This window comes from Polyodon spathula, chromosome 8, assembly GCF_017654505.1.
Source record: "Polyodon spathula isolate WHYD16114869_AA chromosome 8, ASM1765450v1, whole genome shotgun sequence".
NCBI classification, from domain to species: Eukaryota; Metazoa; Chordata; class Actinopteri; order Acipenseriformes; family Polyodontidae; genus Polyodon; species Polyodon spathula.
The window spans coordinates 25,984,892-26,005,705 of record NC_054541.1 but is presented as its reverse complement, the minus strand read 5'-3'; the positions used below and the strand labels follow the sequence as shown (position 1 = coordinate 26,005,705).

Here is a 20,814-nt window from a genome sequence, read left to right as displayed (position 1 = left end):
CTCTAAAATACTTGTCAAAATCCCTATGGTACCTCATGAAATCCAGTTGTAAATCTAGATTGCTACAGGAAAAGTGATGCGCACTATTTCAATGCACAGTAATAACTGACACGGTCCTCTCTAGAATAAAGAATTTTCCCAAACCATCTCTTTCTTCTTCAAAAAACACAATTTACTGTAGGCTATCAAAACATGTTTTTTTTTGTTTGTTTGTTTGTTTTGTTTTCTGTAGCAATCATAAAAAGAATATTAATGAAAGGGTTAAACTCCACAGTTAAATTTCCTGGTGATCTATTAGACATCTTTCAAACATCCTGAAGTGGCTTGACATTTTTTTTTTACTGCCATGAAGACCTATTTAAATGTGTTCCCACTTGTGGAGTGTCTTGCTTGGCCTTTACCACCTAATAACAGTCTTTGCAGAAAACAGAGTAGCACCCAGACTTAAAGTGCCTATTGACTCACTCACATTGTGCTTTAGAAGCAGCTGAGAATGTGCTTCATTTAGGGCTCTGTTGTCATTCCTCTGCTCTGTTGTTGTGCTGACACTGCTCAGCTGGCCCTGATTGGCTGCCTGTGATGACTGATTAGGAATAATGATGCTCTTGCTGTTCTCGCCCCCCTCTCTTTTTCTCTCTCCCTCTTGCTCTATACAGTTTCTCTGCATTCCACTGAAAATACAATTTGTCTTTACCCCTCCCCCAGATATGAGTCACAGTGTTGCTCAGAGCAGACATAGTTTTGCATGTTGCTATCTTTTTTTTTCTTCTCAGTGAGACAAAACAGCACATAGTTTCAGTGGCTGGTTGTGTGTAGGAGTCATCTTCAGTGCGAGGAGCTCTACTGTAGTGCATGTAACTGTAGCTGATAGACACAGCTCTGGGTGATGTGATGCTGCTTCTGCTGCTGCTGCTGCCCTAGCTGGGTTCTGTGTCCTTCCTGACCTGTTAACTGAACTGGAGCAATTATATCTTTATAGCTTTTTCTGTTGTTATTGTTGCTTTATTTGCTGAAGCCTAACTGGGAACTTCTTTACATTTCAAACCTTCAAGGTAGATTTTTTCCTGTACGTGGCTGAACGTTTTGCATCTCATGGTAAGTGTCAGCATGTTTAGTCTAAGCTCAGCCTTTTTTTGCTGCAGTGCACTCTCCTTCCTAGCCACGCAGTTTTTTGACCTTCAATTTCTTGTACTGAGCCAAGGCTGCATGTGTTTCTCTAAGCTAATAAATAAAGGATTATTATTACTGTTTAATATTTTTTTTTAATAATATATGATTGCTGGGAATATGTGGGTCACATCTTATAAAGGGTATCAGGTTGACATTTTACAAATTGCATCTCAAGATGTGTTGCTGTTCTCATATGGAAAATGTGTAGGAAATTGTCATTTGATAGCAAAGCATCATCAATCCGTAGAAGGCACCGAAGCGTTGATTAGTATTTATTGTGTTGGTATAAATGATCGTATACCATCAAATATGATTCTGTGAGACACCTTAAAGTCAATGCTTCACATGAATGTCTTATTGGTTTGTCCCTCTCCATGTGTTTAGGGTCTGTTTTGTGTGTAACCTCAACATTGTATACATTGTTAGCATGCACACCGTGTTACTAGTCTAAAGATAACTGTAATACTATGGATTATAGTTTTTTTGCAGTGTAACATGGCAGTTTATCAATCACAGTTTAAGTTTTTTAACAGTGTGTATTCAAACACATATTTGTTTTTCCTTTTCATCTAACCACTGATTAGTGTATTTACTGTCTAAGAAAAAAAATTAAAGTTAAAGCAGCATGCATGTGTACGTTTACATAGAAAATGGTTAACACTTTATATTAAGGTGCTGCTTATTATGCTTATTAATTTTTATATATATATATAATGAACCAAATGATTTGTTCTGTTTATTCACATAATTGCTTTTAAATAGAACACCTAGAGTGTTCAACAGTATTATCAATTTGGTTGAAAAATAATAAAGTCATTGCAAACACAAGTCTTGCAAGACACAAAGTTTTCATCTTACCATGCAAAAGGCATTAGCTCAGTTATCACCTACTAAAACAGTAACACCACCACATCCAGCACCTGGTCACTCATCTACAGTACAGTATATATTGACCAAGCCTGACAATGAATAGCTTCTGAGAACTCATATGAACATCATCCAAGGTGGTATGGCTGCATGTCCTTAGATCCATTTCAATGTCCCTTCAACGAATTATGTGTTTCTGATATGAGTTAAACCACTTAATAACTTTGGCTTTTCGGATTGATGATCTAAAAACAATCTCAGCTGATGCATATTAAACATTGTACAGAATAGTCTACTTCAACCCACCCAGGCAACGCTTGGTTAGAGCAAACAGGAAGCAGGTTCAACTCATGGAATACTTCTTGTCTATAGCTCTTTTTGGCACTGCTGTGCAAACTCTTTTGAGCCTGCAGAGCAATACAACTCACAGTGAATAACAACATGAGAGTGAATGAGTCAACACAGCCAGAGCACTGTGGTGAAATGTATCCTTTATAGACATATTTGCTAGGTAGTTCAGACAGCTCAAAGGTGCTGACAGTGAATGGAAATATAGAGAATTAAAAAGACATGCAGTAGACTCTTGTTTAATTAATGATGGACTGCCTAGTTTGGCACCAGGCATTTTCACATTGGGAGGCAGTGGGGGTTCTATGAAATAGGAATCTCTTGCTGTAGCTGTTTGCTGCAATGTGTCCTGCAACAGGACAGAAAGACACTGCCATTATTGCCCATACTGACATGGCCAAATGCCACAGAACAGGGATGAGTGTCTTGGCTCAACTTGTAAAATTCAGATCAGAGCTATATAGAAACCTTGAGTTGGATTTCCATCCCTGCTGCTGAGCCCTTATGCTGCACAGTGAGATGAACATAGATTTTTTTTTTTTTTTTGGTTGGTTTGATCTTGTGTTTTCCAATATAATTTAAAGGAAAAATGTTTCTAGCTTTTCAAGTTGGAATGTACATTATCAATTCACTGGTTTCTAGAAGCAAAATGTGAGTTAGTCAAACTGCTCCTTAACACCTTTCATGTGTGAACTAAATTGACTGAAAAAATACAGTAGTGGGCACCCATCTGAATTGGAACCATGCCAGTATGTTGTACATTTTCATTTGCTTTTCCCATGCAACAGTAAACTGTCCGCTGGGCCAGCTTGACCTCAAGACCACTCTCTGAGTGGTTGTACTAGAGGAACAGTCAGGTGTTGTACAGTGCTTTGCTTGATCTATGATTTACACCAATGAAGGCATAAGCTGAACGATTTGCCTAGTTGACTTGTACCTCTGAATTTCGTCCCGGGTGTTTTTATTCTTATAAGCTGTTGATTCTTAAAAGCGGACCAATACAGTTACTGTGGTGCAGAATCAAACTTAGTATGAGAATGATAAGTGCTTGTTCCCTGCAGTGTAAAGGGTTGACCACTAGATGTCATTAAGCGGAGGTGTAAAGCTCTGCAATCCCCCATCACAGCGCTACAATCCCACTCCCTCTGCATGCATATCACACAATAACACTGCTGTACTCGGTATGTATTCAATGAATGTGCATTCACTTTATTGAAACACATTATTGAAACACACAGAGAAAACAAAGAACATATCTGCACAATGCAGTGGCACACTTACTGTCTGACTACAAATAGTGGAGTGATTCCTGCATCACTGCATGATCCACGCTACGTTCCTAATCACACGAGATGTGATCAAATTCAAATTCAAAAACAGGTTTACTGGCTGTACACATCATTGCACTTGATCAAGTACCGTATTGCATGTAGTCAGTTTTCTCCCAAATTATTCTTATAAGCGGATTGCTTGATTCTTACAAGCGGAGTATTTTACATTGGTTAGTATAGGAATGATTTTGTCACACTATATGCAGTTGATTATTATAGCAATGACTCTATAAATATAGCGCACTGTGTATACCTCGTAATTGCATTAAGTATTCATTGTTTCTCATTTAGTTTATTTATTTATTTTTGTACAGAGCTTTGCCAATCTCAGGCAAGTAACTCAGTGTCAAGAAAAGCTTTTGTAAAAAAACTTTGTAAAAATGACTTTCAGTGGAAATAAAAAAAAAACTAAAAAAACAGTATGGACAGATAGCCACAAGACTTGTTTGTTCATGTTCTTCAATTTCTATCCTTCTACTGTATTCTGCAACCGCATTTCCCATGACTGAATGACATTTTTCTTGAACAGTTATATTTTAATATGTTTGATGATAGGTTATATTTTGAGCTGTTAAAACTTAGAGGGGCTTTAATACAAAATACAGATCCTCTGCTTTGTCTGTTTTATGGTGACATTCACTCAAACCGTTCAGAGTTTTTATCACTTTTGCTAAAGTGTTTTGGGGCATCCTCTGTTGTCTGGAAATTTGATAGAACATCAGGAAAATAATGCGGGCGAGAAGCAGTGCAGGATTTTCTGATTAAATCTAGTTACTGGTTTGTCTCTTTCTTACAGTTTCTCGAGGCTGTGGGGAGACATATGTCTTCTCTAACTAGTGCTTATTGGTTGCTGCTTGATGCCTCTGGATGGCTGTCCTGTTTCCACTCTATATCATCTTATCCTACATTTATATGTCAATATAATTCAGCTTTAACTGATTCTCAACAGTAGGTTTTCAACAATGGTTATGGGAGGGGAAAAAAAGAAAATAAAACCTCAACATAAAAGCATGTTAATATTTTTATAATGAATTCACATTTTAAAGAGAAAATGAAAAAAAAAAACATTTAGCATAGATTTGGGAAAAAAATAAAACTAAGAAAAATAGACCAGACTTATTTCCCCAATAATTGATACTGACAGATATAATTGGCAGATATAATCAGATTAGAACCATTTGTGCAATCTATACTATAAAGTTGATAGCTATGCTGTCAGTGTGTCTTTACCAAATTACAAATCTTTGCGCTAGGTAACCACAACCACAACCCCTGCAGATGTTTACTTTATAGTAACTGACAGTATTGTAAACGTCCGCAGTGCAATACAACACCAAAGTTAATAGCATGTTGCTGGAGTATTCTGCTGGCAAAAGGAGCACAGAACTCACTGGGGAATGCCCCCAGCTCTATATAAAGACAAGGGCAGTTCTAAATACATGTCACCCTTTCTAAGCTTTCAAAATGTATGTGTTTTTAACTGCAAAGCCCACATGGCCGCGAAAGCTTACTCATTAACATTTTGTGTATCTAATTTCATTTGCTGAAAATAAACATAATTTATTACAAAGAACAAACTAAATGTGTGCCGTATTGATGCCTGCGTGCTTTATCTTGAGTTGGATTGGCATTGCAGAAATGTAGCCATAGCTCAGTTTTATATTGATCAGCAATAGGATGATGAGTCAGTAAAAGCCAGCCTTGACATACACGCAAATAAAGGGTCATTCCTCACAGGCTTGGTGGGGTTTTCCTCCAGTTGTGTGAGACTGATATTATTAAACTTACTTGAGGGTCTGTGACAAGGCAGAGCCCTGCATGTAAATACCTGGCATGGAATTATTATGATTTAAATGTATTGTTTTGTTTTTATTTAAAATGCAATGGTTTTGTTTGTTGTTGTTTGGCAGCATGGATGGGGAAGTTGACAGACTCAGTTCTGCAGATTGAAGCAGCGAAACAAAACTAAATGAAATATGCAAAAACATTTTTTTCAAAACAAAAAGGCACGGTGGCCAAAACAAACAGACAGATAAAAAAAAAAAAAAAACCCTGGACCAAACAAATGTCATGCTGGTGTAAAGCCAGCACAAGTAGCAATTGCTTATTTTTCTCTTACTTTCGTCTCTCTCCCATAGTGCAGTGCTTTGATACATGTGGCCATCTCCAAATTAGTATCGCTTAATCAATTCGGAGATGCCACATTCTGCAAGGGGCTTCAGCCTATCCACCCTGCCAAACAACAACAGACAAAATCATTGCATTTTAAATAAACACAAAACAACATATTTAAATCATAATAATCCAATTACCAGCAGGGCTATGTCGTGCCAGATATTTACATACAGGGCTCTCTACCATGTTAGATATTTACAAGGGTCTTATTCAGTGCTGTACTTTACTGAAACTCATTTCCTGCAAAGTGTTTGTTTTTTAAACTGCCAGGGATTGTAAAGAACATTAATCAATTCTAAAATGGTGTCCTTCTTTTACTGTAACCTAAAACAAAAGTAACCAGTTTCCTTGGACTACAGTTGTTGGTGGAGCTTTTATAAGGCATCTTTAACCTTCACCTCCCATCTAAATCAATGGTAACTAGTTTGGTGGTCCGGGTACATACTATGTTTACATGTACATGCTATAGTATATTCAGATGGCTGAACCTGCTGTGCTAACTATTGAATTGCTTTAGTTGGGATCCTTAAATGTATTATTCAGAGTTTAATGAGAATACTAGAAGTAAATTTTAGAACAAAAAGACAACGCTATTCTCTCAACAGTATTTTTTGTTTGTAGCGCTGAGGTAGTTCCAAACATCTGCAAAGAAGAGGTGCTTTATTTGGTTTGATTTAAATATTTTATGGCTACTGATCCTGGGGGTCAGGATGAGTGCTCAACATAATGGGGAGTAAACAGGTGATTCAGAACATAAGTAATATTGTAAAAGCAAATGTTACTGTGGACATACGCACTGGGCACAATTGGTCTAAATAAGGTGGTAGATCTAAATACTGTCCCATGCATTTTCATAGTTTCACAGTGATACACTAAAAAGACTAACCTAACATACAGGACCCTATATTAATAGTCAAAACAGTGGAACTAGTTCAATCCACCACTGTAAAGGTAGTGTTTCACAGACCCCAGTTAAAGTAAATAGATTCAAATGCAAACGTGTACTGAACCTCTACTGTGAGTGAGGCACTTGTGGTGCAAATTCATTATGATTTAATGTCTTTATTTCTTTATTTATTATAATATTTGACCACACATTACCCATTGAGGTGGAACATATCCTTTTCAAATGGTCCCTGAGGAATGCACTTAGTCAGGGACCTTGTACTGCAGGATGAAGCAGGTGGGTACTGTGTGCACAGTCTGGTTAGTGCTAAAATATTGTATTTTAAACAAGCTTCATAGTACTGTGCTATTCAACTAAAATAAACAATGAAAAAAGGTCATTCATTTTGCACCAGACATTGCAGTTTTCTTTGTAGTGCTCCTCATATGAAAAACTATACTACAGTTTTGCATAATTGGACAGCTTTGATAAAAGAGTGAAATTAAATATGGTGCTTCAGTATGCTGGGCTATTGTAGGGTATATCCCATGCAGATCCCAGTAGGGAACTGCAGTGTAAGCACTGTTGATGAGATCACTGCGTTTTTTTTTTTTTTCTTCTAAAGTCTATAGGAAATTCCTACATTTGCAGTCTCACTACATGTCTGACTGTCATTATGTCATCATGTCTATCCTTCTGTTTTTAATCAATGTATTGATCAGGATAAGATCTGTCAGTCTATTTATACAATTATCTGTGTATTTAATATGTATTTATACAGTATACTTCTGTGATGAATACAGTATATTTGTTAGGTTTACAATGCTGCATATCTATAATGTCAATAACCTACTACAATTTAGCCACATTGCATTTTTTATTATTATTATTAAAATTTGGTTGCTTGCAAATTAGTGTCTATATAAGGTGAGGGGCACTGTTTTTGAAGTCACAGGAGGCTATGTTAAAAACACATATTTGTTCAATTTATTTTTTTACAAGTTATTGGAATATGAAAAACCCTAAAGTTAGGAATTGCATACCCAAAGGAGTTCAATATTATTTACTGTACCCATGTTGCAATGATACTGCCAGTGGCACGTTAAGAGATTTACTGGAATCATCAGCAGGGTGCTAATTTAAATTAATATAATGGCTGTGTCTGCCAAATATAATTTACATAAACCAGAAATCTGCTTTGAGGGAAAATATGTAAATTTATATTTTTATAAATTTAAAAAAGAAACCCTAAATGCATGCTTTACTTTCTATAAAATAAATACTGTTATAAGCAAATAAGAAGGAAATATCTGTGTACCAAGTCAGAGCACTACTTTACACATCAATTTAGTGCTGCGTCAATCGATCTAAAATTATACAGAGAAATGCACTACTACTAGAGTATGTGAACTAGCTCTAATACAATGTAACAAATACCAGTAATGTAAAATATTTAGCTACTAGCCCTCTTCTGTATTTTTTAATATACATCTGTCAAAAATGTTGAGCTCAACAGGTCGCAAGGTAAGTGATAGCTACAAAACACCCTTGAATCAAGGGAAAATCCTTTTAGGAAATGTGTAAATAGTGAAGATATAGCAAAGAAGACAATTTAGAGAATCACCTTTCCAAACATGTTAAAATTAAACCTAGTTCCCTTCTGGCTAGGATGATAAGAAGTTACTGTATATATAACCAGTATCACTACCTAATGAATCAAAAACTCTTATTTTTTCACAATAGTTGATTTATTTTATGATTGGTTTTTACAGGATGTTTGTAATCTAGTCCTGTACTTTCAGAAATTGTATTTATATATACAGTATTTACAATGTGATAAAAATCACTGGTTAACACATTTTGGAGAATTGCCAAAATATTCAAAGTTTATGAGCTGGTAGAAAAGTGGATGAATTTTAAGCCACTGGAGCGCTGTGTGCTTTTGTTATTTAGTTTGTTTTATTGCAAGTTGCAAACTTTAAATTAGTTATTTTATTGTTTGACTTTAAAGTAAAGTGACCCTGTCATTTGTTTGCAGGTTTTTTGTATATTTTTAATCACTTTTATCCTATCAGAATAAATGCACAAAAACATTTGTTTCCACTCCTAGTATTTTATTAAGTGTTAGATAATGACCAGTCACTCACATCTTGCTGTCAGTTTATTGTTAGCTTAAATGGATCACTCTGTAGGAAAGCACTATGCCTTGAGACATTTTAGTAATTAGATTACACAACAAAACACCTTTCCCCAGCTGTGTCATTGCTTCTACTCAGATTTGACCTCTGGAAGGTCACTGTGTTCTCTGTGCAGTGGCGACTCATGGCTTGAAAAACTGCTGGGGCACAGTCTTTGATTATGTTATTAAAGTTTGAAAGTTTGAAATAAACTGCACACTTACATATTCCCTACCCACTTACGAAAAACATAAACATATATATTTTTATTTTTAAATAATGAACCCTGGCAGCAGTGGCATAGCCAGGATTTTTTTTCAGTAGGGGGTGGAAATGGTAACTTTAAGGTGAGTAATCACAGCGGTGCAATTTATTTTCAAACCAGACGAGCCAATAACCATAACCATTATGCAAAATAGTAAAAAATAAAAAAAAAGAATCCAGTCTAGAAAACTTCAAAACAAAAAAGGAAATACAAAGCAAAAGGCTTGAACTTTTAACATGCACATCAGATTTTAATGTCACATTATGATAATTAGAAATAACTATATATATAATTTAATTCTTACTGGTGGTTGTTCATTTTTGTTAACCAACATTTTGTGTTCAAAGCAAAGCAAACCTAACCATTTTATTTAATCTCACAAATCCTGAATAATTGAATTACCATTTGACTGGCGCAGGACTGCTGGTGGTAGCTGCCAGCTGGTTCTCTTTAGAAGTTTCATCAACAGCTTTCTGCGGTTTAGACATATTAGGGTGACCAAAACAAATAGCTAATTTTTGAATATTTTTTCTTTTCCCCTACCGCTGTCAGGCTATACTTCACATCTCTCACTCAGTATTACATCAAGTTGCACGTCCGTTTGGACTGTAAAGTGTAAAATCTGTGTGCATTGTCCACTGAGAAGAGTTCAAGGTGTAACTTCTCACGAATGACAGTAATGAGCCTAATCACACAAACAGCAAGCATGTCATTGGTCAGTTGTGAGTGGCGGTTCATGTGTATACTAATTGAAAGCTGTACTGATTGAAGTGTATTGAGGACACCAATAAAAAAAAAGAAACTTGAGCATTTTTTTTTTTACTGTAACGCAGAGGCTAAGCCACTGCTTGGCAGAAATCTTCGGCGGTGGGGGAAGAACGTGACCAGGTGTGCCCCCCCAACGTGTCGCCACTGTCTCTGTGTTGCTGTGCTGTTACTATTTAGAGCTAAATTATATTATAGCAGTGGTATTTTACCTTCATGCATGTCCACTGCATATTTATTGCATCTATGATTTTAAACAGATTGCAGAACCATTTGAGCAGCATTTTATAAATTAACAGACCAAACATCCAAAACACTAGCATCCAATTATAATCACTACATTACTTACAGTTACAGTTAAGCAGGGGACAATTTTTGTCTGAAATGCAAATCCTTTTTGGCAAATTTCTGTGGAAAGTATTTTGCTTTTATAAGCAAAGTACAAAACTTCGGGATGCAAAGCTGTAGTTGATGATCTTCACAACAGGGACCGGGTGCAACTAGAGGTGGCTGTATGACAGGAGAAGCTGTGCCTGCCAACTACAGCAGGAAGGTTCATTAATAAAAGTTTCTTACAAATATGACCAAAGTGTAAGGGCTATTGCAAAAAGTGTTTCATCACCTAGAATTTTAGGATGTGGACATAATCAAAAAATGAAAAATAGATAAATAAATAAAACAATAATAGTAGTATAGTATTTCATGTTAGATTTCGAAATGTCACATTTTTTTAATTTGTCAGCTTTTCATTAAGTATATGGAAAACTGCAAAGCGGTGTGTGATTCAATATGCTAACATAACATTATTCAACAGGTTTCATTCGACTTTATGAAGAGAAAATAAGTAAATTATATATGGTGATGCCCAACTTTTGGCCATAGCTGTACAACATGTATAAAAACAAACAGTTTATAACACATTGTTTTATTATTTTTTGATCAGTAATTTTCTCTGTTTTGTCCATTTAGTAGTTACTACTATCTTACACTCAACCAGAGAAATGTGTTGATTATTTAACACATCATTCAAAACTGGTTTCAGCTTAGACCTTTTTGTTTTCAAAGATTTTATGGGTCTTGAAATGTGCTTGCCACTTAACTCTGTAAGCCACATTGACATGCCGAATGCAGCAGCAACAGCTTCAATAGCAGTTAAGAAATATGATTCATCGCTGTTTCTGTAAGTGATAACACATCATGTGAAACATCGACAGAACTTCTAATGTAAAACCATCCTTCAGTGTGTGAAAAAAAAGATGTCCCTTACCCTTAGAAGTATTATTGCCATGCTATCGCTCTATGAACTAAACAGAAATATCCAACACTGGAAGGTACGGTAATGTTCTAGGAGAACCTGCACCTTTAAGAAAGCAATGAAAAACATGCTGACAAGAGCACTCTCAATGTAAACGAGGAGTCTTTAAAGCTGAACTATGCACACATATCTGTGCTGCAGGCTGTAAGAGTCCAGATAAGATATGTAACATCACTGCGGCTTTGTTTCCTGTGTGAATGTTTTAAACCAAATTATAACGATTTGGTATCACGGCAATAGAGAATAACATCTTGGTTTCTTTGTTTTTTAGGTATAAGTTTATCTATTCATGGGGCAGAAAAACAAATACGAAACCATCACAAAAGAAGTGCGCCTTCCCATCACACTTCAGAGCACCTGCCTGTGGTCAGACATTCCTCACTCCCGCCTGTTAGAAAGTCAATAAACATGGAGGAGTCGTCCTCTGGATCCCCAGACTCAGCAGTCACTAATGGAAAAGTGCATCACCCAGGTCAGTTCAATATTACTTAGTGTTGGAGCCTGCCAGATATACACCACAGCAATCATTTTTGATCCATACAATTAAAACTTTAGAAATTCAATTTTTAACATTAGCATTGCAAAACATTAGGCCAGATCAAGTAGATACGGTTATTTATTTTGCAGAAGATAACAAAACTTCTTATTACTTTTACATATGAAATCTTTACAATCTACAGCAATCTGTAGCAAAACCCTTTCCAAAGTAATCTTGACATCACCAGAAGGATTGATGTAGAGTTAAAGGCTCAGTCATTAGATCTGACAAGGTTTAAATTAATAAAACTGACTTTCTTCTGAAATCACCATAATGGAAGCAGGGGGCAAATTATTTTATATTGTCTACACACTATTGAGCACTGTTGAAAATGTACTGGGGGAACAATACATTAAAAGAGTTTAAAAGTGTCACATGACATGAATTATTATCAGAAAAGATGTAGTATCCACTTGGAGTTGCTACTGCCTTCATTTTGTTGAACATTTCTTCAAGATTTAAGAATCCCTCTGGAGACTTTTTTCCTCATATCTTTTCATGAAAATCAATTAGATCAATTAGATTAAACATATTAATGAAAAAAATGGTCTTCCTTTGGAATAAGAACCTGTTTTTATTGACATAATTCCTTTTATTCTAAGTGCTAAGCACCAAGTGAATTTAGACTTGAACCAACAGGGCTTGGACAAAAACGTTCCTTGCGTGCAGTGCTGTTCGTGGAAAAAGTGTTAATATATTTTAAATTACAAATAATCATTCCATTCAAGCTTCGTAATGAACAAAGTTTAATTCACTGTCAGTATCTGGAGAGGAAACAGTGTAGCAGTCAAAAGCTATGTTGAGACTACAGCTGGTCTCAAACCACTTTATCAGAGAACAGTTCTGACAAGACCTGATCCAGCCAGATCTATTCTGTTCAAACACTTTTATTGAATTTATCTAAGGGGTCTGTTTCTTGTCATTTCCATGGCAATAAAAGCTAAAATGTTTTATGTTGACATTTTTCAGATGTTTGTAGATTTTGCCAAATTTAAGTCAGAAATAGACAAAAACAATAAAATATATGAAAATGAATATAAAAAGCATGAAATTGATTTAAAAAAAAAGAAACTGTCCCAAATGTACCACTATGAAATGTGTATCAGCTGCAGAAACAGCTACCTTCAGCACAAATATTACAATCTGATAAGTATATTTTTATGTAAACCAGGTGAGTCTTTACTCAGCAGAAATCCAAAAAGGTAGACAAATTCCCGCTTGGAAACAATGTTTTTGGAAAGCTAAACTGATCTTGTGAAAGCTGTTCTATCTAAAAGTGATCAGAGACCTGCTCCCCAGCAGGTCTGAGCTGCAGGTCGCAGACTGGTCTGTGGGTTTGTCTGAACAGTCAGATCCTCCTGGTTCATTCTTCCAACCTAGTCTGAACACAGCTAAAGTTTTTAAAGAAAACATTGACATCTGAAACATGTGGTCCTATTCCCAAGGCTTAACTTGTGACTTGTTAAAATCATTTTTGAAAAATAATCTTTATGATTAGTTTTCAGTTGATGATATTGTTCTAGACTGTTGTTCAAAGTATCATAATGCTTCTTATTGGAAATCTTGATTATTTGTATCCTAGATTTGAATGCTGGGATGCAGATCCCTGGGCCATTCCAATCCTCTTAAATTAAAATCTAGTTTTTTTTATTTTTTATTTTAGCAAGCAGTTCAGTGACTGTCAGCTACCCATGTTGTAAATATGGTGCCTGTTTAATCATATGGTAATGACGTGTCTGTTTACATTTTTTTCACCATTCAGACTTGTGCTGCGTGTCTCCTACCAGAAACAGACTTTATTTCTAGTCAGTTCCATGATGTTGTTCATCCATATTTTTTTTTTCACCTACTTCAAATTACTGCACCTTATGTTCTTCTTTTCATTTAAATGCATGTCTGGTCTTCCAGTCTGGCCCAAAAACCTGAGGCTCACAATACAACTTAGATTCTTCATAAACAATTCATTGGGATGGCAGTGTTTCTGTTTGTTCTGTATTTGGCCAGCACATTTAAAAGGGTCAAAAAACAACAAAATGCAAAGGCAGCATTCTGTAACAAATTGTCTTCACCTAAACCTTAAGGAAACATAGCCAGGACTAAAGCTAATCTAAGACAAAGGCAAGTAGATAAACATCACCTACCGCTGTGCAGCATTTCTCAAATGCAGGCTTGGAGTGAACATGAATCATGTGAGTTAGTTGCCTTTTTCAATGTAGGGACCTCCTTGGTGTTTGGATTTTTCCCATGGACCACTTCCCATGCATTTTTCACAATGGCATTTTGAAACTAATTTGTATGAGTATAGATATAAGTAATGTAGAAAGTAAAGAATGTATATAACGTGCCTAACTTAATGAGATTCCTGGGCTTGAATCTTTACTACCAGGTCAGCAAGGAATGTTGTCATTTTGAGCACTGAAAGTTGCTGATGGCAAAGTTTCTGTTTCTTTTGTTTAAAATTGTTTATTTTTTCATATTCCGAATGCTTTGTAGTTAAATGGCGTCTCAATTTTGCTGGTTTAAAAGTTTTGTTTGGCAAAATCTCCTGACAATGTACTGGGGCTTGGGTCATCATCGGATCCAGTAAATATGTATAATAAAAGAAAACAGATAAATAGGAAAATGCTATATATTATATAATAGTAATATTAGTAACACAACATGTGATTGTGTAGAAATTGGCTTTTGCGTAACAGAATTTGTTCGCGGATCACCTGGAGTTTGCTCATGGTCCACGGACCACAGTTGGGGACCACTGATCTAGAGCAGTGGGTAAACAAGAGCACCACCATTGGCCCACAGTTCTCAGCAGGAACCAATTCATTATTAGAAAACCTAGACTTCTCAGATATATCGACCATTTATTACAATTTCACAAAACATAGCTCATACCTAAATAGCAGTGGGGCCCTTCCTCTCACTGCTTACTTTCCATTAAATAAACTGTGCCTTAAAAAAAGAACGGCTGCAACTGTTGTCTTTCCTCAGTTATATTATTGTGCTTCACTATGCAGTGGGAGCATACAGGTACTGTAGGAGAGGAACATGCTTAAATAAATGGATTGACAGAATCAGACCCTCTGGACCAGGTAACTTGTGTAAATACTCATGCAAGTGAAAAAACATGATATTTGCACTTTAATTTTCTTGTCAGTTTTATGACATTTATAGCTTTTCAATGAAACAAACAAAATGACATCTTGGGGCCTGTATGTATATTTTGAAATGTATCTTTACTTGACTTTTAAGCAGATTTGTTTTTTTGTTTTTTGCTTTGTACATTTCAGCAATTAAAGATGTCAATATTTTCTTTGACGGGTCTGAGGCTGTCAACAGGCCTTCCAAGAACGATGACTCTCTCCTTCACCCGGGCAATCTGACAAGTACCTCCGAGGACAGAAGCCGTCTGGAAACAGGAAAAGACGTAAGTGTTCTTCTAACAAGACGTAAATGCATCTTGATATAAGATTTTTTTCCCATGGTTTGTAAACGGTAAATACAAGTTTACAATAAATAATCAGTATCTGCAAAGCTCAATGGAATGTGTAAGAGATGGTGGACAATTGCTATGTCATTTATATGTTTTTACCTTTGTAATAGGCCTAACATTTAAAAACATGCATTCAATGTTTAATGAAATGATCACTGATCTGTCAGCAGTGCTTTGACAACAGTGTTATACCGCTACAGCAAAACACCAGGATCAATTTAGAGCAAATGTATCCTGTCAATACTTAATTTGTCACTCTTGTCATGAGATCATACTGTAGCAATAACTGCCCTAAATATGTTTTGTATCTGTGTCAACATACAGCATGACCTGTTATAATTTCTGGGACCGAAGGAAGTATGTTTAATAAAAAACAGCTACAATGTGTAAATAAATACGCAGTTAGGAATGTGTACATTAGTGTACCAATGTTGTAACGTTAAGCAGTTATCTCTGTATAGATAGATGAAGAAAAAACAAGCTAAAGATAATTTGAGCGGTTTTAATTCTCCCCAGTGTTGTTTGACATGTTTATTGTACTTTTTTTTCACAGGTTGTGAAAGAAACAAGCAAATTGAGTGGACTGTTTTTCAGAGATGGAAAGTGCCGGATTGATTATATTGTTGTTTACAGAAAGTCCAGTCCACAAACAGAAAAAAGAGAGGTCTTTGAAAGAAATATCAGAGCAGAAGGACTACAGATGGAAAAAGAGGTAGTGATCACAGACCACTGTGTGTATTGTTTTAACATTTCAAGACTCCTGTACTTTCATAGATTAAAAAAATAATAAAATAGGTCACATTTTATAAACCACACTGCAGGGTGAAAAGATAGGTGTCAGAAAATGGACCTCTACTCTGATATGAATAGTGTGATTTGAGAGCAAACATACATTCATATAACAATATGTTTTATAGCAGAACATGTGCATAGCCTTTAGGTATAAATACACACAATTTCAATGATTTGTAAAACAGTAATGTGCAGGGGTGATATAAAAAACAATATCCTGGTCATATTTTAAAATGCACAGAGGGATGTGAATCATAAAGAGGTAGTGTCCTAGCTCATAATAATATGGACTACTTAAAAAAAAAACATAGGGGTATAAGAGATAGAGGAATCTATTTAAAATTTCTGATAACTGATGGAGGTCAGTCAGTCAAGACAATCTTGTGTTAAATAACCCCCTTTATTATAATACAAAATCTTACAGATTTCCAAAAAATATTGAACCCGAAAAATGGTTGAAGAAAAGTACAATCAAAATAGTCGGAGCGCAGCCTCATTCTTCAGAGCATCCTGGTGCCACCTGCTGAAAAACAAAGAATAAAATAATACATTTGTGCAACATGTTCATCCCAATGAACAAAATAATATTAGGCAGAGGAGCAGCCTTGTATTCCTTCCCTCAGCACAAGGCTGGGAGTGAGGTGGTGGTGGTTGGGGAGGGGGTGGTAATTGAGTTTGTGAAGTAGGTTTATATACCTTATAAAACTTCCCAACTTTTATATTCTTTGCTTTGCGGTTTTGTCAGGGTGTAGTTTTATTGTTCAATACTGATGGGATTCTACTGTGCGTCAGTATGCAAATTACTGGACATGAATGAACACCATGTCAATATCGTTCTTCTGTTTTTTGACATGGTGTATGATGCTTCCAAAACCACTTTGACCAAAAATGTTGATTGTATGTTTTAATCATAATTAAATTATTCCTAACCAAACCATTTATACTGCATCTTGCTAGCTAAATTGTAAATTATTTCAGATGTTAAAATTTAAGAAATAAACACATTAATTCTTCAGAGAAAAAATGTGTTCCAACCACTAAGCAATTAATTCACTTTTTTAACACTGTAATGCCTGAGACAGTTTTATCAGCTACTGGCACTTTCTTTTCTAATGGATTTTTATATTGGTTCTGAGTTTTTCAAATTGGTGCAAATGTAGATGTATGATTAAAATATGATTAATAAGCCTTAGTCAAAAATATGATTAATAAAATAAGAAAATATGATTAATAAGCCTTAGTCAATTATCAGTACCTGCTGTGATATGTGATATAGCTGAACTTTATAAAGCAGACAGCATTTACCATTGATTACTATTTTTTTTTTTTTTTTTTAATGTCATCATTTAGGTTCATAATGGGTTTTTTTAATAGCTTCTTCAGTCAATTTCTTTCTGGAGGACTGCTGATCATACAGATTCATAGATTCAATGATTGAGGCAAGTTGGCACAAGATTTTAAAATTCCTTTTCTATTTTTGACAGCCATATTATGCCCAATGCTTTGATGTGTTTCTTCATTGTTTCCTGAATATGCAAGACAGTGGAAATTAAATTCTGTAAATGCCAGAGTAGCAATATTTTCACAATATTTCTCTTCAGCAAAGCTGGCTGCAAATGGTAGTTTCTCAAATTCTTTTGTGAGTATAAGTGCCAGCTATAAACAAATTAAGTTTTTACTTAAGGCCCCAGCAGCTCAAAAGTGTTCATGGATAAAAATATTTGTAAAAAGTCGGCTTTTTTAGTACTACTTTTAACAGGTTCTAACCCTATCACAGTGGCACAGCACCCAAGTTTTGGGAGTTGATTGCTACACAAAAGTACAGTGTGTATATGTGCACATGAGGTGGTTAGATTTTTATGTTTTTAAATGTTTTAAATGCTGTTAATCTTATTAATCTTTAGAACTGTATTTGTATGTGTTGGTTGCTATATGTTTTAGTTTGCAGCAAAAAATAGCTTGTATTATTTAATATTTATTATAAAGAAATGAAAGGTTGTGGCAAGAGACAAAAATAATTTATGGGTTACTGTCCAAGGTTGCTGTGGGGAAGACGTCTAATGCTTTACTGCAAACAGCCTTGTGCATACCCCAGCTTTTATGCATTAATATTCATAGTTACAAAATATTTATTATAAATACAGATGTGCATACAAATGAATATTTTGGGTAGCATTTCAACCATGATATGACTCCCCCTCAAACTGATATAAACTGATACTTTGTATTCATAGGGCTGGATGACATACCAATTCCAGAAGCCCAAGAAATGTATAGACAAGCATTTTTAATTCTGACGGCCGACCTATCATTCCTACCAGCAGTAATGGTTGAATAGCTCTTAATAGATCTATTTCTGTATGCATTTCATTAGTACAAGGGGAGAGAGTGATTTTTATGGAGGTCATGTTGTCCTACCGAGCATCCCAGGTGAAAGCTGGTTCATTAATCTGATTTCTTGAGGTATTTGGTAATTGCAGCCATGTGTTCCCTGTTGTCTCTTAAACTATATTTCTGTTCTGGAAGGAGTCAATCCAGAAATTAATAATTTAAGCCTTTTTGTGTACATTTTTTAAAAACCTTTTCTTTATATATGCCTTCAATACTTTCATATTCATATTATATATATATATATATATATATATATATATATATATATATATATATATATATATATATATATATATATAGGATACATGATACAGCGCATGTTTTTGTCATTTTTGGCAGTGCACAAGGCATAGATAACCACAGTTGTTGCCCGACAATCAATGGCATTCTTTTTAAAATAATAATAACAAGAAAATAAACATGTCAACTTCAAGCACCATGTTATGCCATTGCTGTGAACAGATACACTTAAAAGAGCATTATTCAAGACTTTGTCCCCACTGCTTGAAGTTACACAGTTTTGATAGGACTATCAGTCCTGACTCAGTACACCTTGCCTTGGAGGATACAGGCAGCCCTGCAAGTGGTCACAATGTTAACGTTCAGTAATACTTCATCTGGGTATCAAAGCCACCTTTAACTCGTAAAATACATTCCAGTAGTATATGTTGCAGCAGTAAAAGGAATTTGTGAGAGTTATACTCAATACTGTAATTGAAAAAGTGACATGAGGTAGCTTTTGGTTTTAGTTCAGGTTAGTGGCTGATTCTCCTTGCCCAGTGTTTTTTCAATAGATAGTAGTGTCCTGCTGTGTGTCCGCATGGCCTAGATTATTTTTAGGATTGTATTGAGACCCTCTGAGATTCATTATCTCTTCCTGCAGGGAAGAGACCTCTCTGCTTCTTAATTTAAAAAAAAAATAGTGGGCAGCTTAGACGGTGTTGGGTTTTGTGTAAACTATAGATATGTTTTAAAATGATTGTCTAAATTTCAGTTCAGCTTAAGGAGTCTCTCAGGGTTATTACCATGAGCTTCTCTCTGGACTGGACAGCTGAGTAATGCTTTTCAGTTATCTTGATGGTGATGTGTGAATCACACCAAGACTTAGAATCTGCATGAAATGACAGGTTTCATAATCTGTTTTTTGTTAATGTTAACAAATATGTAGTGTGACAGATCACTGGTGAGTTGACCATCTGAGACCAAAAGTGATACTTGACTTTTCTCTCTGGAATGAGATTTTGTGATGTGTGACTTTTTAGTGTCAGAGGTTATACTATGAGCTGAGTGGTTGGTTTTATGATCCAGGTCTTGACATGTATGAAATATCAGTATAAAATTCCCATTTGATCAGCTAATCCCCCTGATTTTCAACCTTGGTAGTTTACAACGATTGTTTTTTTTTTTTTTTAGGTTTTTTCATTTTTTTCAAGTGACACGTTATCAAAATAACCTTTGCATTCAATAGTATCTCAGTATATAATTTTATAAAGCAACATCCATACTGCTCAAAATTGTCTGTATTCTAACAAAAGCTCGATAAATCCAAACCACATGCTCATAACTACAGGAATGGAACTGTTATTAACAATAAATAGTGCTGGTGAAAATAGCGCCAGGGTTATTTGATTAATTTAACAAACTTACCAAAGTAGAATAGCTAAAATATAAAAAAAATGCATTGTGTAAAAAGTGATTGTACTGCATTTAAGCTGCTGTGAATGACTGAGAACCTAGCTCTCCACAGATATTTCCCAAATAAAGTATACAATAATACAAACACCAAGCAGTGTTTACAGACAGGTTAACTCAGGCTACAATTGTCCTTTCTCAGTTTATATTAGAACTGAGGGTCAGTTAATTATAATGGAAACAAATCACACATGAACTGTAAACAATAGATTCATATTATGTGTATAAGCAGGTGTATTGGTGATGTGATTATGAAACAGAAGACAGACAACTGGTTTTATTTTTGTAATCCTGGTTTGGTGACCAATAAGAATAATCCCAGGAAATACACAGCAATACGCATTGTACTGTTCCAAAACAACGGATTGCAGTCCCAAATTAATAAGACACAGTTTGTAAATAATAAACACCTTGGAACACAAACAAAGACACACACGTGTCCAGAGTGAGTGCTATAATGCTCATGTTGTAATACAATTTATCTGTGTACAATGGTTTAGTGTTGGCCTTTAGTGACAACTCCGGATTGTGTTAGCTGTCTAATAATAACAAACAAGTACATTTTAGACATGACAAAACAAACAAAACACTCACTGCAATTTTACACTCATC

At 35.3% G+C, this 20,814-nt stretch overlaps 1 protein-coding gene across 2 annotated transcripts in view; it reads left to right on the top strand.

The window, feature by feature from the left end:
• The first annotated feature begins 727 nt into the window (after positions 1–727).
• LOC121319674 (anoctamin-4-like) overlaps positions 728–20,814 on the top strand; it is a 72,144-nt gene continuing 52,057 nt past the window's right edge. The window contains exons 1-4 of one of the 2 annotated variants that reach the window (XM_041257342.1): positions 728–1,095; positions 11,571–11,771; positions 15,125–15,261; positions 15,881–16,039. In XM_041257342.1, the coding sequence (XP_041113276.1) occupies positions 11,708–11,771; positions 15,125–15,261; positions 15,881–16,039 (360 nt within the window). In that variant the 5' untranslated portion in view covers positions 728–1,095; positions 11,571–11,707. The remainder of the gene's footprint in view (positions 1,096–11,570; positions 11,772–15,124; positions 15,262–15,880; positions 16,040–20,814) is intronic. The other variant, XM_041257343.1, reaches the window with a different exon arrangement.